Source organism: Colias eurytheme, chromosome 10 (genome assembly GCF_061535395.1).
Source record: "Colias eurytheme isolate Ceu_HAF_F1 chromosome 10, ilColEury1 Martin Lab GWU primary, whole genome shotgun sequence".
Lineage (NCBI taxonomy): Eukaryota > Metazoa > Arthropoda > Insecta > Lepidoptera > Pieridae > Colias > Colias eurytheme.
This window is the reverse complement of record NC_142989.1, coordinates 7,547,281-7,573,999: the sequence shown is the minus strand read 5'-3', so window position 1 is coordinate 7,573,999 and position 26,719 is coordinate 7,547,281. Positions and strand designations below refer to the sequence as shown.

The 26,719-nt window shown below is 31.3% G+C and overlaps 2 protein-coding genes across 4 annotated transcripts in view; one reads left to right on the top strand and one right to left on the bottom strand.

Annotated features, from left to right (window-relative positions):
• The window catches only part of CenG1A (Centaurin gamma 1A), a 124,052-nt gene extending 121,206 nt beyond the window's left edge, over positions 1-2,846 (bottom strand). The window contains exon 1 of the mRNA XM_090106716.1: positions 2,391-2,846. Within this exon, the coding sequence (XP_089962842.1) occupies positions 2,391-2,586 (196 nt within the window). The 5' untranslated portion in view covers positions 2,587-2,846. The remainder of the gene's footprint in view (positions 1-2,390) is intronic.
• Positions 2,847-5,247: 2,401 nt separating this feature from the next.
• LOC149905288 (angiotensin-converting enzyme-like) lies at positions 5,248-26,677 on the top strand. 3 transcript variants are annotated; one of them, XM_090106188.1, is made up of 12 exons: positions 5,248-5,558; positions 20,681-20,902; positions 21,226-21,481; positions 21,722-21,865; positions 22,207-22,398; positions 22,814-23,081; positions 23,543-23,667; positions 24,119-24,246; positions 24,410-24,624; positions 24,881-25,021; positions 25,611-25,786; positions 26,523-26,677. In XM_090106188.1, the coding sequence occupies exons 1-12, from the start codon at positions 5,544-5,546 to the stop codon at positions 26,597-26,599; spliced, it is 1,959 nt and encodes a 652-aa protein (XP_089962314.1). In that variant the 5' UTR covers positions 5,248-5,543; the 3' UTR covers positions 26,600-26,677. The 3 variants fall into 3 exon arrangements, with proteins under 3 accessions (XP_089962314.1, XP_089962313.1, XP_089962315.1); XM_090106187.1 differs by lacking the exon at positions 23,543-23,667 and adding an exon at positions 23,388-23,512 and having other exon boundaries at positions 5,252-5,558; XM_090106189.1 differs by lacking the exons at positions 5,248-5,558; positions 23,543-23,667 and adding exons at positions 15,714-15,868; positions 23,388-23,512.
• The last annotated feature ends 42 nt before the right edge of the window (positions 26,678-26,719 follow it).

Here is a 26,719-nt window from a genome sequence, read left to right as displayed (position 1 = left end):
GCACGCCTCATAAGCGAAGCGTTGAGGTGGGTACTACTGTCACTTCGCGCAAAACATCTGATTTTTCAAACTTAAAATGTCTTTATGTATCATACATTGCACTTGTAAGATAATACATACACACACATATTAAGAAAAAACACTATTTTTAATGTTCATGATATTTTTGATGTCATTTTTGTTATTTAAACTAGTTAAAAAACAGTTTAAAAAAGTTCTGTCTTGGACGTCCGTGTGTCTGTATGTGCGGATCCTTTTTCTTGTTAACACGATAGCGACCGAAATACTTTACTAATCGAGTCTTTTTTTTTCTCTTACGCTTGAGTATGCTCAGGAATAGAACCCTTTCATTTTTCAGGGTCTGATTCGATGTGGTTTAATTGTTATTAAATAAACAAAAATAATAATTAATAAATATTTATTAAAAAAAAATTATGAGGCGTGCACTTTTGGATTTTCCAAATTATTTAATTTTTATAGCTCCCGCCGCGCAGCGCGTCGAACCCGGCAACTGATACACAAAAATAATCCTTATGGCATGATTCTGTATTCACGCGCGATGACTTATAACGTATTTCATGTATAACTTTGGTGTTTCTACACCGATTTACATGATTCTTTTACTATAACCTGCCCAGGAGTATGAAGAATAATTGTGCCAAATTTAGTTAAAATCCGTCGGGTAGTTTTTGTTTCTATAACGAATATACAGACAGACAGACAGACAGACAGACAGACAGACAGACAAAAATTTTACTGATTGCATTTTTGGCATCAGTAGCGATCCCTTATCACCCCTTCATAGTTTTTTTTTTAAATATATTTCATGTACAGAATTGGCCTCTCTACAGATTTATTATAAGTATAGATGAAAAAGATGGCGAGAATGCGTGTTCGTTATTCTTTCACGCAAATCCCAATAAAGTATTTTTTACCATTAATATTAATTGATGTTAGATCGGAATTATTGACAAAAACTTTATAATAACATTGATTTGGCAACAGCACCACATTTTTAAGAGCATGCGACGCGGCAGCATGCATTATGCAATGCGAGGATATTATAATATGCACAACAAAGTACATAAAAATATTTATAAAATACAACTTTTTGTAGGGCTTTTTGCACGAACTTGTGACCCGATAACTAATCTCAATAATGACCAGTCTAAAAAGTTTTCAATTTATGTAGTTACCTAATTGAGTTTTGAAATTGATTGATTGATTAATGAAGTACATACCTCTATCTGATACCTCGTAATTAATTTTCGGATAATTAATTAACGTTTTTTACAGGATTTGAAGTTATACAAATGGATTGAACTATTGCAAATTCAAAAATTTACCGCATAATTTGCATGCCGAAACGAGGAACTATTTGTGAGAAAGTACTGAAGGTACGCAATCATAATACATAGATAATAGGTATGTGAATGCATTATGTTAATCCAGAAGCAAACATCGTTTACCAATCATAGCCTTAACAGCAAGCCTTATTCAATAACTACAATCAAACAACTGCATTACCAGCAGAGGAAATAAACAACAGACGCTTAATAATAATTATCTGTGGTACGGACAAAGAGAGATTACACAATACAATACGGCACCTACTCGGTACTTTGCTCGGTTATTACTGTTTTATTACACTGCCCAGTTACCAGTTACTGCTCCATTTGCCATTGAAAAGGCAGACAATAAACTAGGCGAAAACTTACCATTGCGATATTTTTTTCACTATTCACTATTAATATAAACTGTAGACTGTGGTGTAACCATAGAATACACCATTTAAGCTTTCGTATTTACTTATAGTTTCTGTGTGTATACGTTTAATTTTTTAAAACGAAGCCATATTTTATTTATTAAAATAACCTACTCTGAAACATTTAATGAGGTATGTACCTCACCAACACCAAAAACCTTAGCCCTACTGATAGGTAAAAACATAAACATCCATAGGGTGTTACAGGCAATTATTACACCAAGCATGTGACTATTTATTGAATGAAATTTATTTATAATAAATAAATCAAATATAATCGGTCAAAAAAATTGGACCATTCTCCATTTCCACGAAGTGCCGACCCAACAAATACCGGCTCTAGGTAGAGAAAAAATGTTCGACGACAAACATAATCAATCCAATATTGAAAAACTCTCTACTCGTATATTAATCTGTCAAAGTAAAACATTGTGCATAAAATAAGAAAATGTATGAGAATGCAATAGAAGTAATCGTTAATATTTTATTGAATCGTTTCAATCGTTATCTAGTTTCTTATCATAACCGCAACAACACGGAGCCGGCAGCGGCCGTTTCCCGAGAAACGAAAGCTTTTAAGAGTAAACAAAGATAGAAACTTTGAGATTGGGGTTTGGTAACAAACCTTCTATAGCAACAACGTGGTCGCGGATCTGTTGAGCGAGTAGCGGGTCCGGCACAAGTTCAACAAGGTCGTAGAGAGCGTAAATCGACGGATGAACGCTCTCAAACCTTTGGATTTCCTGCCGTATCGACAGGGAGGTGTTCAAGCATGCCTGCGTGTGCTGCCGATTGCACATAGTGCTCCTGAAGCCCAGCATTTAGCTAGGATACTTAATTAGCACACCACAACACTACACCGGACGATGCATTCCCATTTCAATACTGTGATACCGTACCCCAAACAGAGGTGAAAAATAACACGTTTTTTGTTATTAACAGTTCTTTTTAAACAAATAAAAACACAACAACACTTATCACAGTATTTATGTAATGTAAAATGTGCATGTGAATAATGTAAACATTCAATTATAAAGCGACACACTGATGACAAATGGATAGACCACCTCGCTGGCAGCCATTACCGAACTGTTCGGAACTGTGGCATTTTGTGTGCGTCGGATGAATATCTGTCAAACATGACAGCTATTGACTCGAGCGCCCTCTGTGACTACACTCAATAACATTACACACTCATTTTTTAATAGTTCCGTATATTCCGACCAGATGGCGCTTTTATCAATTATAATGTAACTCTACCTCTTCGAATTTCCATCCCTTTTCTGAATACGAGTAACAAAAAATTATGGGCTTGAAATTCGATTTCTTAAATTAATTATAGTAAAAAATGAACAGATAGTTTACATGAACATTGAACACATTACGTAAGATAACTCTACCTATTACACTATGCAGGTACTCTATACCTACAATCTACATACTTCTCTACTGTTAAGAAGTTGTTTGAATAAAAAGTAAAAAAGTATAAATATAATATTATTATCTTTATTACCGACATAATTAATTTATCTTTGGATTCATTATTTTATAACCTCGCAATCTCAGGAATTAGTGCATCAGTGTATAATTAATAAAATATTATTTCATATCATTTTGTTAATGAATATAGGCTCTTAGGAAAAACAACGGTTAAGATTTTCCTATTTGCACAAAAAATATAATTATAAATCTGTTTAGGAAAATGGCGTGTCGGCAATAATACATTGTATTTAAAATAATTAATACTCAGATCACAATTCACAAAGCCTAAGCACGTAACGCATATCCTTAAAGACGAAGCAATTGTAAATACAATATAGGTCGAGGTTTTTAGACGTAGATAGCGAAATTTACGTAACTTATGAATATAATCGTTTGTTATAAGTACCTGAATATTGCTTTACATAGAGATTACTAGTTAGTAATAGATGTCTAGATTGGTACTTAGACATAATATGATATATCTATAACTTTTTAAATACTTATTTAACATTATCTGTACAAATGTTTACAAAATTATCCAATGTAATTTTAGAGGTAATTACATACTAGATACCCCAGCAGACGTTGTTTTGCTCTATTGCCCCTATTTCGTGTTTTCTCTCCACACGAACCTTCTTTGTGCCACCTGTGTTGCTAAAATTGTGCAAAAACGTAAAAATGAAAAAAAAAGTTGCCGAATTGGTCGAGCCGTTCTCGAGACACTCTTAGCAACACATTGTACCCATAACCTGTTTTTCAGGAGCCTGTCTTTTCAAATTACTTTATCACCATTTAGTTGAAGACAAGATCTTTGTAATCGTGATTTATCTTCATAATTATTGAGAAGTTTATAAATTATGATATAAAATTTTAATCACGTTTATGTCAATCCTCGTTCTGTTGCTTTTCAATTTAACATTGAGCAAATAATTTATTTATATTAAATTTTCCTCCATTTAAAGGAAGGTAAACAATGTGTTCCCTTGGTACCGAGGAGAAAATCTTAATTGAAGTGCTTTTGTTTATTATCAAAGGAAATATAAATTAATATTAGGTATATTAAATACAACATTGATGAGATTTTCGATTTGTATGAAAAGTAGAGCATAAATAGATATGCTTTGTAGATCATAATAATATTACGTAGTTTTTTTTAAACATTAAATGAATATTCTTTCATGTGGAAAGAATGGGAGAAGATCCCAGGTACCGCTGGAAAGACAAAATCGCCAAAGACCTGCGGAGCACCCTCCAGATTGAAAACTAGTAAGAGAAGGCGCAGGATAGAGTCAAATGGAGGCTCTTATTGTCGGAGGCCAAGCCTCACTTTGGGTCCCTGCACCACTCTAGTAAGTAAGTAAGTAATTAAAATGATAATATGATCTTGATTTTGAAATAAAATAGATTAATAAAATAATTAGGTACTAAAATCGTTTACCAATCCTTCTATTTCAAGAAACTAATGCAACCGGTGTAATTGATCGTAAATTTATGTAAAATTACTCAATTAACAGTTTAACAAGTTAACTTCTATTTTCCGGTTAGTTTTATAACAATTGGTAAACGATTACTATTTAATAATTCATGAGAGTTCCTTTGATACTTTTACTTTATAAAAAATATATTATAATAGCAGCTGTTTAGGTACTTACAAAAAATGTGAATATTTATCATCTCGTCTTTTTGCAAAAGGTTTAATTCGTAGGTATTATGTTATATTTTTTTTGTTTATATATAGCTTTGGACGTCGTTATTAACATTAGCACTGATGTCTTGATGATAATTTTATTGGTATGGAAAAGAGTGATGATAACATTAAATAATGTGAAAAAATTGCATTTACAACCTTTGTAAACATTATTTTCCATGAAAATGATTGCGGAAGTTGTTTATTTCGAGAGGCATATCTACTTAACACAAATGTTCCATTTACTCGTGCAAACATATAAGCCCGCCTTATTATCATGATTACCCTTTGTAGCGCGTCGCTAGTGTTTTTCGCATCGTCAAATTGTCTGGTAGCGACTAGCGCGGTCTGCGCTAATCTCTATGAGAATCTTCGGAGTTACGATTGGCTCACTTTTCGTCAATTTAGCAATCCAGCTGCGTTTTCGTCTCAGCTATTAATCAATTCAATTCAGAGCTTTCCTATGCTGAACCGCGATCGCTCTTGACACTCAGTCGCGACCCGACTGTTCCCTCGGCAACTCGCGTTCTGTGTGTGTGATTTGGTGTCCGAAACAATTGGTGGTGTGCCCAAGTTCATGACGTCTCTGGTGTAATTGGTACAATCGACATGTCTAAAATCAAGGTAACTCAACTGATTCCCGTTTCGAATTCGTTTTCAACGGAAAGTTCGCTGTTTGTTTACTGTATAAGTTTTGTTGGGCTAACTTTTCGCCAAGGTCAAGTAGATTATTTAGGTATTATTTTATGAGTGAGGACGGAATTTCATTAAGTTATCGCGTTTTTATGGTCTGTAACCAATTAAGATGTCACGAGTTAAAAAATATTAAAAGTCCTACGACTTTTAATATTTTTTACCTACGTACTTACTTAAATAGAATAAAATCAATCGCATTAATTTTTTATGTTTTCTTGGAAAATAATTTTATTATTTAGTTCAAACACCTTGTTGTTTTAGCATAATATTATATTAGGTATATTATTTTTTTATGCAAGGAAACGCGCGGGTGTTTTATTTTCAACTTTGGCCCTAATGCCTCAATAACTGCTAGAAAATTACTTTTAATACAATTATTTTCCATTGTATTCATTTCAAATAATTTTCTTTATAATATATTTTATACTACTGATAATTAAGAATGGTGAATTAACTAAGTAATTGGCATTGATATTTTTAACTTGATCTTTTTATACAATAATGGCGGTTTCTTTCCGCAATACAATATAAAATTGTTTGTTTCGATTCGTATCAACAGGATGAATCTTTATTAATAAGAAACTGAAAACATATAAATTTCAAGATTTTTGTTACAACAACACGCTAATTTGTAAATTGAGTCATTGCATTATCCCATTATATATTATTATATTCCCATCTATAGTCAAAGAACAAAGTTGCAATTTAAGAAGAGCAGTAACATATTGCATCGGATTGTTAAATCTTTAGTAAATAAACAATTTTTGTTTAATTAACTATGGATTTGCGAAAATATCACATGTTTTTATTTAGCTGACCCTACAGACGTTATTGTGTCTTCGCGTAAATTTTTAAACGCGTGAAGTTTAAATAGCCGTTAAGTTTTCGCATTTACTTAATTTTTAGGCGCAAACTTGAGGTTCTTTTTCATCACATCCTTCTCCTGACTACGAACACATCGAACATGAGAATTATCGAATCGATACAGTCGATCACCCGTGATGCCGCCAGCAAAGGAAATAGGGAATAATTTCGTATAGAGACAACCTATCCCGGCATACGTTGTTCTGCCTTACTGTTATCGCTAAGGAGTCTAAAAATAGATTTTGTCAGATTCTCAGATCTACCCAATAAATTATAAGAATCGGTCAATATACCTATTAGACTAGCTTTCCGGCCATCAGTTATCCATTTGGGAAAACGGAATGAAAATCGATGCTGTAATTTTTTATTTTATCGCGTACAGACAGACAGACGCACTTAATGCCATTGTTTTATAATATTATGTAGTGTTAATATTTTAGTTTTATTTAACAACGCGACTAATATCTATATTTAATATAGCTACTGTAATTGTAAATCAAAGCATTACCTACCTATATTGTTTATTGACTTATTACATACTATTTTTTGTACGTGTGTGATTGCTATATTCTTTAAGATTTACATTACGCGTATTACAATAAATCACAGATTATCAAATAAGGAACTGAATGAAATTGCCGCAATGTTCAATTGAATACAATTACCCTTTGATCTGGTTAGTAATCTCCCTAACTTCAAATATTATATTTGGCTTAGGGGATTCCGTTGTCTCGTAAATTGTAATATTAGGTATATGCGATTACATATTCTGCGTCTATTTAAATGATGTAATAAAAAAGGTTGTATTTAAACATTGTTTATAGAGCCTGCAGCTACCACATTTGAATACAAAAAGTAACAATATAAAATTATATTTAATACATACATGTTCAAGGATTTATTCATTACTTATCTGGATACATAAAACATTATTTAAAAATTGTATTGTTATATTTATAGAATAAATAGCACAACGTACAATAAAGAAACGGAAACCGTTTACGCCATGTAGCTATCATTATATTCACAGTATATTATATTCCCTACAAGTATATAATAAGTGCAACAAGCTATTGTCATCTCTTTTTGTTACCATGAAATTTGTATAAATAAAAATTATTTTGTACCTTGATTTATGTAGAAATACTTGGAAATCAACGTATGAAATATTTCTTTTATTAAATACCTACATTTAATAATCTAATAACAAACAAAACAAATAGGTATAGAGTAACAGACTAGACAATAATTGGATTATTTATGTACATGCATATATGCAATTGGAAGAAAGGGTTTTGACACGAGTGATTGATACCATAGGATATTGAATTACACCGCACACCACACCGACATCCGCAATGTATCATGTAAATAAAGCTTATATAATTTTAACAATTGTATAGAAATATGACCATTTAGGACATAACATTTTTACTAGACACATTTCTTCGTCATTATAGTACTTTCCAGAATGCTTTGATGGTGGTTCTCTATAATTTTTTATAGAATTTATACTTCAAGAACTTGATAGCGTTCTGAAACATTATTAAATAGAACTAACTCAATTGCCTTATATATAGAATTTCATTCAATAGTGCGGTACTCAACTACCAGTAAAATATTCATGATAATTCAGCATTCTTCCTACCAGTCTGAAGCTCATGATTCAAAATACATTCTCTAAAAACGAATTTTCTAGGCAAACAAAACATGTTATTGTCTAGAGACACCTCTATACCAACTGGAAGATACAACATCGGTGGGACTTGATATACATTACCACTAATGTAAAATGTATGAGGGCATTGCTAAGTACCACAATGACGTATGTTCCTTCCGCGTCCCACGGGACTCTACTTGTGTTCTCCTTGTAAAGCAGCTGTAATACAATTTAAAACATAGACATTATTCGTCTAACAAGTTGCCTCTAATGATATAAATAAAGATATACAAATGTAGAAGTCTGTGTTTTTTAGATATACATAATCAATTTTATGTAATTTGAATAGCTATTATAATAAGGTTATAATTATTAAATCTTAATGAAGTGTCTCTAAAAATATAATAACATATCATTAAGTGTTTATTATACAGCCTTGTGTAAATAGATCCGCTATATAACGATCGAAAGTCAATAAATCATTATTGTTGAAAAACATTCAAGTTCTATGAATGCTTTACAGCACAATAAAACAATAAAATGAAAATAACTTCATAAAACAAAGGATGACGATTATAGTCAGGTAATCGGCGATTTCATTAATTAATAAGGTATAAATTAGTAAAAACAATAATGATTCTATTTCTTATAGCATTAGGGAATAAAATAATTATGAATACGTTATATTAACATTAATAGAAACGTTAGCTACCTAACCGTGTGTATAATCTTCAGCAGTACCTACTGGTTTCAACTTCTCGACCGAATTACATGTTATTATAGCTAATAGGCTCCGCACGCGATCATAATGGCCCTTGCGTAAATAAAACATAGTAATTACAAGTATTATAATATAAGATACAATAGTATAGTATGAAAAATTTGCTTTTAAGATATCGAAATATAATTTTTTAATGTACAGTTAAGTGATATACAGCGACTCTATATTCCATGTCTTACATCCTCAAAAACAATTAAACATATTAGAAGTCCTTTGTAAATATAATATAAGTCTTTTGTGACCTAGAATGTAAAGCTTTTCTTAAATTTGAAATAACTTTGTATAAAATTATGATGAATTTACTATTTCCAAATTTTGGACCTACTAGATTTGAGAATGTCAGAAAAAGCTTTTTTAGCTTTGTATTTCACAGTTAACATCACAATGTAGAGTATTTAAAGAAGTTTATCATAGTCGTGTGACAAAATGATCAAATAGCAAATCAAAATTGGCTATAACTCTACCTAATTTTATGTAGTTTCATAGTTACCAAATATAACAGTTGATTTATAGCATAAAAAATTTCACAATATTACGAGCGTACATGTTCACAGTAAACCTTGTTATATTGATTTTGTTTCGTAATGTCAATACAATGACCGTTTTCTCTCTTGATTGATTTTATTTGCTTTATTGTATCGATCCAATAAAATGTTTCGACAATCATTTACTTTTTTAGGCGTCTAAAGTTTTAACTTTTGATATAAGTGTGTGTTAAATGGTCACTTTGTTAAAATATAATTCTATGCTATTAATATAGTGTCTACATAAAAACGGTCTATAGAGTAACTGTAAGAGGGATAAGGTGAAAATATAACATCGGGGCAGAAAAAATATACAGTCAATAGCTTGAATTGCGTGAATGTTGATTTTTAAGGTTGCATATTTTAATAACTTTAATAATTACTCTAACCCAATCTACAAGTTTAATTTAGAACCATATAGATTAGAAACAATTCCAGCGCTAGGTATGTACTAAGCTACGTGATTCAATTATCGTCACGGATTCCTGATAACATAATATATCTCTTTATATCTATACTCTTATAGTCCGTCCGTATTTGCATTTAAGATAAACATTTCTAGAGCAAAATGAAATTTAATAATATTATGTTAATATTTAAACTTTTTAGTCTAACACGTGTAGGTACAATTCTCATAAAATCTATTGGAACTGTGATAGTAATTCTTTTTAATGGTTATATAATTTAATTGTATTAAATGAAAACTAGGTAGAAATAAACTTATTAGTTTATAAGATTTATATATTAGATCATTAATTAACAATATTTCATATTTTTCACAAGAAATTTTGTTTACCAAATCCGTTCATGAATCTTATAAAATAGGTAACTTAATTTTAATTGCAGCATAATTAAGGAATATTATTAACGAACATAGACTTTTCATATACCTAGAGTTACTCTACTACTATTGTTTTTAAGGAGTAGTTATAATTCTGAAATGGAAACGACTTCTTTTAACGGATAATCTCATTGTGTGCTTATAGATTAAACAATTGTCCATTCAAGAGCAGCATCCGAATAATTATGACTTTATCAATCCCAATTTTACTGAACGTGACAGTCAAAGCGGTTCAAGCGACACAAAGGTTAGCGATTGAAAACGGATGCTCAACTACTTTCAATACATGGATGCAATTTTCCCAACAATGGACCGTTGCGTGTCTGTCTGTTTGCATTTAATTGGTCCTTCATTGCTCTTATCTTTAAATGATGGATAATACGCGCATTTCGCTCATCATCTATGTCACTTTATACATTAATGCCATTTCTTTCCACCAGCTTTTCAATAGAGTTGACATTGTTATTATTTTTAATTAGTTTTGTATATCTGTTAACATCAAGCTTTTAGCAATGATAAATATATAGGAATATATTATAATGTACTATTTGTTAATAATATTTTTGAGAAATTGTTAGGGACTTGTTAGTTGTTAGTATCAGGTTCTACAAATCCCGTGAGTCATTAAAGTTTTATAACGAAAGGATTTTATTCAAACGTACACGCGATTTAAATTGTTTCCACTCCTTGTAAAGTTTATAAGCAAATGAACATAAATCTAAGGGTATGTAAAACGGAACCTACACCTAAACGTATACATACTCTCCATATTGTTTGATTATTCGGTTGTTCACAAAATCTTGTACAAAGCTTAATTTATGTTCAGTTTTCTTCTATGCTTTTCGATTCGAGAATTAACTACCAATAGGCGATAAATGATAATAAATAGATTGACGAGAGAAAATAAACTGAGAACACGTTTCAGTAATAAGATACCTTATATTCTTAACTACTTAATATTGTCTGTTTTTAAATAGTTTTGAAATTTACATTTACATGATTAATTAAGTTATGAACTTTAAAGAAATCCTGTACCCACATTACGTTATTGAAATTTTATAAGGTAAGCAGGGGTGAAATGTATACCTACGAGTCTGTTAACTTGGATTCCGGGTCGCTTTAGTGTTTCATTTATTTATATCGCCGTACAATTACATGAAAAAGACATGAAATGACCACAATGCCTTTAAATTTATCACGCACTTATTTATACTATAGTGTGAAAATGAAATAACTAGAATAAGGTCAGACCTATCGTTGATATGTCATTTTTGTAACAAAAACGTGCAATAAGTTTTTGTTCAGTATTACAATAATATGAATATTCATGAGTTAACTATGGCAGCCTCAGAGGCACAATGAAGACATAATTTATTCATTGCAATTTGTTTCCATTCATTTCATCGAACTAGACGCTTATAATCATGTTTTGTTATTTCTATGATCAATAAACTAGTGTGTTTTATAATTGATTTATATTTATTGATTACTCTAGATATTAACCAGTTTATTCTAATCATATCTACTTTTGTTCGCATTAGCAAAGCTTAGAAAGCCAGATTACGGTATTTCCAATATATAATTCTCCGTCTCATCCTATGCCAAACTCATTAAAATTGTAATTAATTTTTAAAATATTTACTTAATGAGCGATAAACATTCCTGCTTCTTCAGTAGATAATATTAATTTAATCTTAATTAAGAACGCTGTGGATAAAACAATGACAGCATAATTATTTAAAACTCGCGAATTGATTACCGGATCGTAACTAATGAAAAGATACAAGATAATAATATTTATATGATCATAATCAAGTCAGGCTAACAATAGAATTATTCTATTAAAAAATACATTTACTTTAAAACAAAATTACGACGCTACATACCTAAACAACATACCTAGTACATACCATGGACCAATATACTCAATTGAGTAGTCCATGTACATACGTACCTTTTGCCGTGAAATCGCTGATTATTGTTTTTTTTTAATAATTATCAGAAATACTATGTTAATAGCATTAATAAATACATGTTCCTGTTATTAAAAATTTTTTTTTTCTTATAACTGATTAATATAATATTTTTAACTATAGATAGGCACTAAGCACTTCTAGTATCGATCCTTATAGAGTTCAAATATTTCAAAATAATAAAACTATTATAATAGACAGACATATTGAAAAAAAATAGTGTCAACATAGATAACTAAATACTTTAATTAATACATAATACTGTAATAGTTAAATATCATACTTATTTCAAATATTTGCACTTTCGCTGACAACAATCGCCTCGTTAATATCTACTCAACATTATCTATCTATCCTATATTCCTATCCTATCCTATACTACTAATATTATAAATGCGAGAGTTTGTGAGGATTGCTGTATGTGTATGTATGTATGTTTGTTACTCTTTCACGCAAATACTACTGTACCGATTACAATGAAATTTAGCAAACATATAGAAGGTAACTTGGATTAACACAGGATAGGGTTTATCCCGGAAATCCCACGGAAACGGGAACTATGCGGGTGTTTCTTTGAAAAAGCGGGCGAAGCCGGGGGCGGAAAGCTATTTATCTATATAAGCTCATTACTCCGTACTTTTCTAAACGTAGTGATAAGTGTCGAGTTCATGTCCAATTAACATTTGCAACGACATCTAGAGAAAATTGTAGATACTATTACAAGACTATTACCACTATTACAGCCATTCTAGGTAATAAGACATTCTTAATCCGTTAAATGTGTATTTTTAATATTGCGAATATGGTATTTGAATAATATTTTATATTAAAAATAATTGTTATCGGCAACTGAAACGATAAAGTACGAGTATAAATCTGTACTGCTCGTACAAAGAAATTTACACAGATGGCGCTGTTACAAATTAATGTCTGAAATGTAGAGTTCTTGTAAATTCGTTTATTAATTCCCAAGTATGGACAACAAACCTATTTTTTTACATTTATACGAAATAATACTGACTAACTGATTACGAAATAATTAGGGAGTTCAAATAAGTACAAGTTACAAGTATATGCACTTGTAATTTGGTATATAAGCCGTATTATCTATGTAAATTCGGTTTTGACAAGCCAATTTATGTGGAAACTGAAATTTAAATATGCCTTCTTTTGAGAAATATAAGAATACTAGCTTTCCGCCCGCGGCTTCGCCCGCGTTTTCAAAAAAAAAACCGTTCCCGTAGGATTTCCGGGATAAAACCTATCCTATGTCCCTTCTCGAGTATCAAAATATCTCTATACCAAATTTCATGCAAATTGGTTCAGTAGTTAAGGCGTGATTGAGTAACAGACAGACAGACAGAGTTACTTTCGCATTTATAATATTAGTATGGATTGTTGCACTACATGCAGTAGATCATAATTCAAAGCACTATACCACACTTGACACTATACTCTAAGTTTTAAGGCTCTATATGTATACACCATTAACTTGTTAGTCCTTAAAATATAAACTTATATGAGATATTACTGAATTTCCAAGAAATAAATCATATGCTAAATTATTGAAATAAGACTAATTTCGAATTTAAACAAAAATCACTTTCGCCATTTAAAAAGCTTGGATGGCGAAGGACATTGACCCTTTGAGTACGTTAGCCCACGCGACGCTCAAAACTCGGCCCGCAAATCCCGTATCTATTCCATATCTAATCCATCATACATTACTGTTGTGTTTGTAGTAATAATATTTTTATTATTAACTTCGCCATTCAAAGAACTTTACATTTTTATTAATAAAAATTACTGCGAATATTTTGCAGTGTTTGTTTTATTTTGATTTTTTTAAAACAGTTCTAAAAAGTTTTTTATTTAAAATCGTGGGTACCGTTACAGTTATGATTTAAATAAATAAAATTACCTACTTGCATGTTTGAGAATCTCTAATCTCTATTCTAAATATAGAACACTAATAAAAGATAGTATATGAGTCTCAATAGAAGTTCATGATATTATACGTAAATAACGGTAGAAACGCTGTTTTATCGATCGGATATATACAGCAAAATTTATTCAAAATCCATAAAAAACTAGTCAACACACCTTGTGTATCTAACTGCCAAGTGCTTAATGCAAACTTGCCGGTAGCGTCAGCAAAAAAGGTACTTTTTATATGAGTCGCACGAGCCTTAAAATAGTTTTAACATAGATAATGCTTTAATTACTCTGTGGTAATAGTGTAGAACAATATCAAATAGCAATCCATCATTATTATACATAATTAGTATATTCTCGCTTTGCATATTTATACAAAATATGTTGATTGTTGATACAGTTTACACCATTTTTCCTCCATATTAGTAATATAGTTTTTGATCTACCATACAATATATTGATGAAATCTATACATGTAATAAAACTGCAAAACTGAAACAGGTCTGTACCAAAGAGGTTCTTTATATTCTATAGCAACAGAAGTGAAACAATAATAAGTTACAAGCGATATGGAATTGGAGGTTGTTTCAAAAAGTATTGCTGAAAACATAAAATTATGTCCAACAATAAACGTTATCTGAAAAATGCACATTTTTAAACACATTATATTATGCGTATAACATTAACATTCTGGTCTTATAACGTATCTATAGGTAATAAAATAAATTTTATTAGTAGTTACATATTAATAATAAATTATTCTTACGTTCATTCGTAATGATATAAAAATACTGATATTTATCCAACAATAAGTTGTTTGTCTGTCATTTTCGTCTATTTCCATAAATAACTTCAAAGGAGAAATTTAAAAACCAATACAGAATTTGTTTGCAAACCGTACATGATGTTCAACTTCGTAATATAGTCGTGTGATACCGTTGTACCTGTGTTAACCGATGACTCAACGCTCCCCGACACCGCCTACAAACTGCAAACGTGCTTCTCTAACTATAATTTACTCACGTATATTCGCGAAATACGCATACCCCCTACTTTACTGTTTGTGCATATTCTGCATATTTCAGCTACGTTGTTCCTGTTTGACAATATTAATTAATTTTAACGAAGTAGAAAATAAAGTATGTTTTGATCAAAAGCGAAATGATAAATACATAGGTAGTTCAATTCCATATTGACTCTACCTATGATTAGTTGATTATTACATGGATACATTTTACATAAAAAATCCTTCTTATGATACTTTAGTATCTCAATCAGCAAACATTTAAAAACCACTGAAATATTCGAAGCGTACGAGCGCACGTCACTACGCAAAAATAATTAAAAGACAAACCATGTGTCACTAATTCACAAACAAAACGCACATAAAACACTTGTTCCGTATAAAATATATGAAAATAAGCCTTGTGAAGGCGGTATAAAGCTTGTTATATGTAAAGGTGTAAGATAAGGTTGCGAAGTAAGTGGTCAGCTGTGCATCGCAAGGCATAGCGTATGTCGAGGTTGCTCCACGCTCAGTCATCGGCCGGCCGAACTGGCGGCGACTGGACTGGTAGTTCTTTACAATTTATCAAGTGTTACGAAAAGTTCAGATACCAATAAATAATTTTTCGTGTTTTTCGCTGTCCGACGAACTAAGGTAGGTTTTTGTCTTTAAAGAATACAATATTTCGCTTTTCTTAAGGAATTTGTTTACGTACTCAAATTCTTTAGTTTCATTGTGCATTTTTGGCATGTTAGGTCATATTTTGTTAATATTCAATTTCATTCTTGTGAAGACAGTTATGGAGCTTCTATAGGTCTTCTTTTTATGGTTAAATCGTATTTTTGTTCAAAATTTATTTGAAAAGCTTCTTCAAACGTGCTATATTATTAACTTAACGGGGTAAACAATTTAATAATATAAGTAATAATAAACTAAATTGATGAGGTATTTTCTAGAATTATAAAAAAAAATATTTGTATTATTATCATATAGTAGTTATGAATTGTTATTATTTATATTTAGTTATAAAACATTATTTTAAATACAACGATTTTAATCTTTTGTTACATATAAGTATATTATGTAGATGATGTACCCGTAAGATTTTCACAGAGAAAAATTGTTTCGTCAGTTGTAACACTTCATAAACTGTATTATTTAGATTAAATCCTATGAATATGAATTCTAATTATTATATTATTGTTCATAGAAAATGGCGCTAAAATAAAGTCTACCTAGATTTTATTAATTATTATCACTTGGCCTAGATGTTATTCATCTAAAAAGTGGGCATTGCAAACTGCAAGTTGATATGTCAAGGTTTGAGGACTTATATATTGAAATTCCTTAAATTCATTGCATAACTTTTGGAGCAATAAAGCACTATACTTAACGGTTATTTACGTATAAGCATCAGAGCTTATATCCTTCTTTAGCATGCAAATCATGCAACATAAATTGTATTTTACATAAAACTGCAATAAACCCAATTGTTACAATCATTATCAAAATAAATAATTTGTTTTTCCTTTTTCTTAAGGAAAATATTATTACTTGAACATCAAGGTACGTACATACCTGAGGCAGTATGCCTTTTTCGTCATCTTTAATTTATTTTAAAAATTTCTATGAAATGTAATTAATCGTAACGGTTATATCAACATATTTAAAGTGCTTAATCATAATCAACATATTTCTTAGTCAGTAAAAAGTTAAATTGAATAAAAATTAATAATAATAAAATGGCTCTATCTACCACAAATACATTTAGTCAGTAAAAAATTACATTCGTAAATAGTACCTAGTAAGACCGGGTGCTTATAGAACGGTCAACATGTCACGACTTAGAATGCCTAATACCTATTTATATAGAACAGATAAAAAAATAATTTTCAAGTAAGTACATATTATAATTTCCTTAGATTACACACTTTTGTAGCTAAAATACGTTAAATTTTTATAGATTTTAGTGCTTATGTTTTTATAAGAATAAATGTTTGAAAGAAATCTTCAAATATTCTTCTGGGTGGTTGGTCTGAAATTTTGATGACAATCTACAAACGGCAAAAAAAGCAAAAACGTCTTCATATAGAGAGAAATACCCAAAAAAAAACATTTCTTTATAGCCCTAATAAAAGAAATAAATAATAAACAGCATCTTAAAAATCTTTAAAAAACTAAGTACAACAGGCAGTCTTTTTCTTCCAGACTTCCGAAATGTGAAGGAGATAATATTATGGCTCTGTAATGTTTTAACGATACTAATCAAGAAACCCTATAACTTTTAAATGAGGGAGTAATTAAACCGTGTACAATGTACATAATAACTGTGAAATGGGATAAATCATAATCTAAGCAACTCGTCAATCAATAATAATATGTTTTATCTTCAATTTTTTTTTGTCATACACTTGTACAGATAATGTATTTATAACAACAACATTAGTTTTTGTATAAATTTATCAGATGATAAAATAATTCGTTAAGTTTATTTGAAAGTGTCACTTATATACCTACTTGAAATTTTTTAATATTGAAATCATTATCATTATTATGTAATATGCCCTACAATTTGAGCGTTACGAAGTAAATATTTAATTTGTAAGCGACGTATAAACAATACTTTTTGATACGGTCATAAAAAACATAATAATGTATGTACGCATTGTCGTGTTACTTTTTCTTTATACCTTGAATAAACTTCATTGATTGAATTTAATACACAAATAATTTATAAATTTTATTTTACCTATTAAAGCCGGCTACTCACGTACCTGCAGCAGGGGCAATTTAGCTGTTCTCTAAATTGCCCCTGCTTGCCTTAACACATCACAATTGAGGATTAAATTCCAATATTGCCCCTGCTGCAGTATTTCAATATTATAAGAGTAAGTATTTAAAAGCATAAAACAAAAAAGTTAATTTAAACACTGCTTTATAGATAGAGTCCTGCACCGAATTGTTTTAGCTGTACATTAAATAAAAATAAAATATACTCCCAGTTCATAATAAATTATTTCACTTAAATATTTACTAACAGTATTAAACGCAATTTATCAATAATCAGCCTAACACGTGTTGGTTTTATAGATGTAATAAATAATACCATCTGTCTGCTTATCTAAAATGGCATAACAGTAGGGGATTTTATTTGCACTGTGATTATTGATATACACTACTTTTATTTGATAAGTACATGACCTTGCTTTAATATTTACCCAATATTTTTTTATAAAATATGAAATATCATAGGAAACCAACAAATACATTTTATAGCCCCTTATGCTTAATATTTAAAATTATTGTAAGAATTTTTACTTACGAACGAAGAAAACTCCATTTTGCATATTCAAACAAACTTGAAAATGTTGTTTTAAATAAGAGGTTTCGCCGTCTTTTTAGTGGAAATCAGAATATCAGATCTATCATTGAAAAAATGTTTCTATAAAATAGTCAATTAACAACTATTAAGTGTGAAATATACACGGCCAAAGATGCTGCTAAATTAAGTTTCTAGAAGCATTTCAGTTTAAGATTTCAGTAGTTTTTTTTTATAATATTCAACAATAAAGATGTGCGATATTATTCAAATAAACAGGTGATAGTCCTTCCCATTAACATGTCTAGCGATAAATAGAAAAATTAATGAGTATTTCAATACATACAGAGTTAAAGTACAAATGATATAATCCAATTTGCTTATAAACTTTCGATGTTCAGCGTTGAAACCGGACCGACAGCATTCGTTCGCGGTCAGGACAATGACTCAAATGAAAATGCCAACACACTAACCATCTTCAAAATATTTTAATTACTTACTACTTATTTAGCTAATTTAATAAAGCTATATTATGGTACATTAGGTGAAACCTGCGGCAGCACTCGCGTGTTGTATAAAACTCTATCTTTAATAAAAAGTAGCCTTTAGTATCAATACCTACAGGAAATCTTTATAATATGTACCAAATTTCATATAGATCTGATCAGCTGTTTGTTTGTGTAAAAGAGACTCAAACAATATTATATCCGTATAATGTTATTCCAAATTTTCGCGTCGACACCTTATAGGTACCTATTTGTCGGATAAAATAAGAACATGAAATTGAGGATGCCTAATTTTGATGCAATTATTATTTATGAGCCTTGAATTTAAGATCATACACGTTGATGTTACTGATAAGAACCGTATTTCATTTTAAAATACAGCTTCAAAGTAATCACAGTATTTATGTACATTTTCCTATACCTAACTCTTATGAAGTTAACAAAATCAAGGTATATTTACCTGTTGCATATGTGACTTGATTAAGTGCTCTTTACTACTTTAATAAATTATTGTAATTACTCATTAAAATGATGTAACAATAATACTATATGTGTAGAGAACATAAATCAGAATCAATTCAACATTAAATAAAAACTTGTGTCATTTGATTTCAATCACAGTTTAAGCGTGTAAAATCATTTTGATACGCCTCGCAGTTTATTTGTATTTTTTAAATGTTAAGCAGTAAACCGAATGTTTTACGTAAATAAATCAAATAATGTCAGTAATAACTCTACTTTTTTGTAAATAAACTTGGTAATCATACGATTACTAAAGTAAATAACATAAGCAAAAGTCAAGCCCTGTAGTAAGTAAAAACCATGGTACCTTTTGATTTGTAGATATTTAATTGTAATAGGTACTATATAACTTAATTGTAGTTCACCATGAAAATTATCTGTTAGATAAATCATTAACCATAACCCACACTAGGTAACAACAAGATACAATGCATACTTCAGTCATATCAGTTATTTTATGACTATTGTAGACATAGATAAGAACAGACATTGTCGTTTTGGCTCGACGCACACCGCTGATTTTGTATGGTGTGAAGAAGGAATAGAACACTCAATTACCTTGTCTTAAATCATTTTATCATTCTATTGTACTACTCTGAAATTATCATCGCAAATTTATATTAAAAACGCATGACATTTAAGTACTAATCGTATCGCAAACGATAGAAGTTCAAAAATAAACGAGCTTTATTCATTTATAAATAGAAAGCTGATAAATAAATATATATATATATATATATATATATAGCCTATTTAATAATATATTATGCGAATAATGAATATCAAAGCAACTTTACTTGATAACTGTCAAATAGACACAGACATTATGACAAGAATTCTCTTTTTTAATAGTTTTACGAGTTACATTTGTAAGTATACTTCTAAGCTAAGCTTCTAAGGTATACTAATAAAGAAATTAAAATGTTAAAAATAACAATTATTTAAATAAAATACAATTTAAAATCTTGATAGATTATATAATACTTACTTATTTTTCGTAACTTTAAATTCTATAAGTTATTAGTGATTTCAGGATTGTTTCCGCACGGAAAAGAGCCATCCTCGTTAAGTTAAGCTAAGTTTCTACCTTGACTAATCATCGCATTAATTTGTTTTCAGACAATGTTAAAAATCGGCGGCGGCGCGGTGCTGTTCGCAGCCATAGTGGCCGTGTTCGTGGTCGCTACCCAGGGCCGGGATCCGGACTTGGAGGCTTTGGAACTAGAGGGTCGGGAGTACATACTGCATTTGGATAAGATGGCTGGCGATAGGAAGAATAGAGCTTCGTTGGCTGAGTGGGCCTATACTTCCAACATTACTAAGGAAAATGAAGAGAAGCGGGTAAGTTTGGCGATTCTGATTTAAGACGAGACTTCTAATAATATATTATTATGTAGAGTCATTTCTTTCGTTCTTTTGGTGGAGATCGTTATCCATAATTTTTTATATTCAGTTTAATTTTACTACTTTTTTAAATAAAATGTTTGAATAGAAAATAAAATGTTTTACCCGATTCCCGATAAATTAATATTGTGTCATTCAACACTATCAAGTGAGATAAACTTAAACCTGCTTTCATTCAATTGTAACCATCTCTGGAACGCTGCATGATCTAAGAACTAGTTTAAGATAAAAATAAATTGATATCACAAATCGTCTTTCAGATACAAGTCCAATTAGAGATATCTCAACAAGAAAAACAGGCTTGGGAAGAGACTAAAATGTACAGATGGCAAGACTTCCAAGACTTCTCATTACGAAGAATGTTCAAAAAGTACAGTCAACTGGGAGTCGCTGCTTTACCAAATGATAAATATAAGCAGCTCATGTTATCCATATCAGGAATGGAGTCTAATTATGCCACGGCTAAAATCTGTTCATTTAAAAATGCCACCAAATGCGATCTGTCTTTGGAACCTGGTAAGATTTTTTGCTCGTAAAAGTTGCCAACAATTTAATTAATATTTGCTTCGATCATTGTATGCCTATCTACAAACGTTCTTTAATAGTAATTATGAAAAGGTCTAGTTTACCTTGATAAGCAAGAATACATTTTACTCTTTTATCTTTACTATCCATTTACAAACAGACTTTAGTAACGTCTTTATCGTATATTTCAATTAGAGCTTTTTATCAATTAAAACCTTAATTATGTTTTAGATTTAACCGAAATATTTGCTAAAAGCCAAGACCCAGAAGAACTGAAATATTACTGGGTGGAATGGCACAAGGCGGCTGGGGCTCGCGCTCGTCAAAACTTCACAGAATACGTACAATTGGACAATGAGGCAGCAAAATTGAACAGTAAGTATTTAATACTAAATTGTCTTCGTGTATTTAGGCTTATTATCTTATCCATGTGAGATCCAAATGACAATGTATGAGCCTAGGATAAGCCAGTCTTTTGTCATTTTTTTTAAGTTTATCATCAGAATGTTTTGTTTTGTTTGCTTTAAATTTTTTCATCTACATAATATTTAGTATGATATTTTACGAGGATGAACAAAATCATTAACACCCCTATAATAAATGATTAAAACAAATATGTAAGTATTGTTCGCAAATGTTGAAATAGAAGGGCAACGGCAATTTCCTACACTTTAAAAAAAAATTACGTCAATTTATGACTATCGTAAATTTTTCAGATTTCAAGGATGTCGCTGAATGGTGGCAATCAGAATATGAAGTGCCAGATTTCGAGCAACAGTTGGCTAAATTGTGGGAAGATGTGAAGCCCCTGTACCAGCAGCTTCACGCGTACGTGAGGAAGCGGCTGAGGGACAAGTATGGGGATGAAGTTGTGTCTGCTAAGGGACCTATCCCAGCGCATCTTTTAGGTAAGTAATGATATTTATTCACATTTTGACGTGATAACGTTTTTAAAATCGTTTTAGTCGGGTGACATGTTCAGAAACTTGTGTCACACCAAAACCTCACGAGCGCGATCGCAGGTATAACGAGAGAGAGACGGATCGATATCCCGTCTCATCTTGAGCGCTGCCACTGCATTATGTTATTACGTAAACATCTCGATCGTAAACCTAATTTACAAACAACCAATTTTTTGATACAAAAATAAGATTAATAACCCTGTCGGATGTTATGATGAAATCAAATCATGGGATTGAAAGAAATCCCTGATAAGAAAAGAACCCTCGAAAATTTTTTTGGAGGAAAATAGTACAGAGCCTCTTTTCAAAAATAACACACCATTCAAAAATAATGCTTGAAATAAATAATTTAACATTGCAGGAAACATGTGGGCACAAACCTGGAACAACATAGAATCTTTCACTCGTCCGTACCCGGATAAGAAAGAGATTGATGTGACTCAAGCAATGCAAGAACAAAACTACACAGCGTTGAAAATGTTCCAAATGTCTGACGAATTCTTTAGGTCAATTAATTTGACGGCGATGCCCGAAAAGTTCTGGAAAAATTCCATTATCGAGAAGCCAACGGATAGAGAGATTGTTTGCCATGCTTCGGCTTGGGACTTTTACGATGGTGAAGATTTTAGGTAAAAAAATTGCGGATGTTTTTTATTAAGTATCTGCTTATGGTAAAATAGAAAGCTATGATAATAATTGGGAATGTTACATATGCTTCTGTGAAATAGTTTTAGCCTGATATTGTTTTAATCTTCCCGACATTATTAGATAGTTGTTGCATACATTTATGTGGTTTAGACACTGAAACAAAAACCCTACATTCAGTGCAAAATAAATTCGCTTATTCATGATTCGCTTGACTTAGCAAAACGGTGGTGGTATTGAATTAATGTTTTCCAAATTGTTTCCGTAACATGTCTGGCTTAATTTTGAAGGATCAAACAGTGTACGACAATAGACTATGAATATTTTCAAACAACACACCACGAAATGGGACACGTACAATACTTCCTACAGTATAAACATCAGCCGGTCGTGTTTCGCGACGGAGCTAATCCAGGTAATTAAAGTAATAATTTGTTTAAAACAGGATCAAAATGTGTTCGGTGGTCAATAAACAGTATTTTAAAGTTGTTCATCACGAAATGGGCCATATCCAATATTACTTGCAATACAAGGACAAGCCCGTTGTGTTCAGGTCCGGTGCCAACCCAGGTGATTAGCATTTTGAATGTCGTTTCATAATAACCATGGTGTGACTAAAGCATTGTACTAATTGTGTTTGTATGACGTAGAAAATTTTTGAAGTTGTACTTTTAATCAATATTTTGCAATCATTTTTAAAAGGAAGAAAAAAATGTAATTTAATAGAGTTTTTATTTTTATTTTATCGAAACTTATCTCAATAGTCTCAAACTATCTTTGTACCAAGTTTCATAAAAATCAGTTCAGTGGTTCTGATAAACTTTCGCATTTATGATATACATAAATATAATAGGGATTATTAAAAATTGATAAATATAAGATATAGGTAATTTAATTTTCCATGAATCATCCAATATCATCATATTAACCATCTGTCTCACTTCGTTGAATAAATTTCATTTAAATGCCACTCAACATAAAATAATAATTATATTAAATGCTTACAAATCTTTTGTACCAGGTTTCCATGAAGCAGTAGGAGATACTATTGCTCTATCGGTATCATCGCCCAAACATTTGCGACGCGTTGGACTGACTAGTGGAGACGCTGAAGATGAACAGACTGAAATCAATCAACTTTATAAAATGGTAACTAATCACTTATGATTTTTAAACAATTCCATATAGTTTCAAAATCCATTCAATTATTAAAAGTTATGCATTCTGATTATACTTAAAAAAACATAACTTTGCACTTATTTATTCTAAACTATTTCTAACTACGATGACAGATAAACATTTCTTTTTCCAGGGTATCGACAAAATCGTGTTCCTACCATTCGCCTATACCCTCGATTTGTTCCGTTACGGCGTGTTCCGAGGAACCACAACACCAGAAGATTACAATTGCCACTATTGGCGGTTACGAGAGGAGTTACAAGGAGTGGAGCCACCAGTTGACAGAACGGAGGAAGACTTTGATGCTGCTGCTAAATATCACGTGTCTGCTGATGTGGAGTATGCGAGGTAAGATCCTTAATAATTTTGATTTGTTCTTCTACGATTTTTACTGCTATTTTATTTCTGCGGATGCAGAGTGGTAATTTTAACCTTAGTAAATCGCATTAAATTTTGGTCCTTCGAGCTGACACATAAATTTAAAATAATTTAATTATTATATACCTATGTTTTATAATTTGCTTCTAGTAAGTAATCCATCTAGTATTTTTCCCATGATTTTCACGATTTATCATTTTACGACAATATAATTAAATGATTTCAGATACTACGTGTCATTCATAGTCCAGTTCCAATTCCACCGCGCGCTGTGTCAGATAGCGGGCGAGTACGTGCCGGAGGATCTCACCAAGAAGCTTGTGGACTGCGACATCTACCAGAGCATAGCTGCTGGCAACGCATTGTCGTGAGTTTTGTAGTCTATTTTCATTACACTTGAGCATCTTAATGGGTGAAATTTTTGAATTTACTTCTGTATTATTATTTTTTTTCATTGAAAATATTCGAAGTGAAAGACTTTTAATATTGTTTTATCTCTCCACTTTGAGCTGTTTGAATCAGTAATTTAATTTCTCAATGAAAATAATATATACCAAATCAGATGCGTGACGTGTGCACGTGGTCGACGCACGTAGAGTCGCATGGCGTTGTTTTATATGTACCGTTAGACACGTATTGGTCATTCCTACACGCACGGCACTTTAACAGAATACTGTTTATAAAGATAGTATTCTTTATAAACAGTTTTCTGTTGAATTACCTACTTTAGTTTAACATTACATGAAATTAAAACAAATTTTTACGAGTTTATTAATGTCTATTATGTTATTTTGTGTAAGTTTTAACTTATACAAAAAAATGTGCTATAGGGAAACTCTTGACCACGACCTTGCTTGTTGGTAAGCGAAGATGTGGTTTTAGATGGTTATTTACAACGAAAAATGTATCTACGCATGGGCATAATAGATTTTTTACAACGAAACACTTTCTTTCAGTAACATGCTCAAAATGGGTTCGTCCCGTCCGTGGCCAGACGCGATGGAAGCGCTAACGGGCCAGCGCGCGATGCGCGCGGACGGACTGCTGGAGTACTTCCGGCCGCTGCACGACTGGCTCCGCGCTGAGAACGCGCGCACCGGGGAGCATGTGGGCTGGGAGCCGAGCCCGCGACGTGAGTTGTGTTGTATTATGTTGCGTATAGCTTTGGACTAATATGAAAGGTGTCATAAAGTAGATCTGGATGTAGTGGGATTGAGTATGAGTTGAGTTGAGTATACAAATCGTTTGACTTTCGCTATTTTTCCGACGAGTTCGACTAACGCCCACGCGACTAAGCCGCCGGTACCAGCGTTCACCATCATTTTTCTTTTTGTCATTGCGTACTAAGACCCCTGTAGAAAAGCCATCCTGTTATAAATGACTCGAAATTTTGTGTCAATATCTCCCGGTCTATGAGGTGTTCAGCTTTATAGGGAGTTAGTTGGTGGGAAACATGGATTGTTGTGTGCTCTACGTAGAAATGGATAATGTTGTATTGTATAAATAAAGGCTCATAGTAACAAACGCAAATAATTTGTTTGAGTAAAAATAGAAAAGCCTGGTAACGTGACCCGATGAAAAAGGGATGAATAGAATTCAATGTCAGATAGACCGGTCAAGTCGAAACAATATTTTTCTGATAGTAACAAAAACCGTAATGCGAATTTTAGTTTTTGATTTTCAAAATACGATACCTAAACTTTCAGACGTTTATGTGACATTGAATAAAAAGTCTTAATTTGGTCGTCGATTTTTCCCATTTTATTTTACACTCCCCTATTACGCTTTATGAAATTCATGTCTTTTGTGGTGCTGTTTGTGTTTAAAAAATACAAATAATAAATATAAAAACGTATTTAATTTTTCAGAATACTGTACTGAAGAACAAAAGGCCGCGTTAAACACAGAATCAAAATCGGAGGCTGCGCCGACGCAAGAGTCGTGACGAACTCAATAAATGTACTTAAAATATAGGATAATTTTTAGGACATCAGTATTGATAATAAAGTTTTTTTAAAGATAACTGGACTTTTATTTTCCTTTATCATATAAAATCTACGTTCCA

Bases quoted from the DNA above. Each gene is read 5' to 3' on its own strand.
- LOC149905288 (XM_090106188.1), top strand. The intron at 24,247-24,409 runs GTAACTAATCAC...TTCTTTTTCCAG, and splicing joins TCAATCAACTTTATAAAATG to GGTATCGACAAAATCGTGTT. The intron at 24,625-24,880 runs GTAAGATCCTTA...AAATGATTTCAG, and splicing joins GCTGATGTGGAGTATGCGAG to ATACTACGTGTCATTCATAG.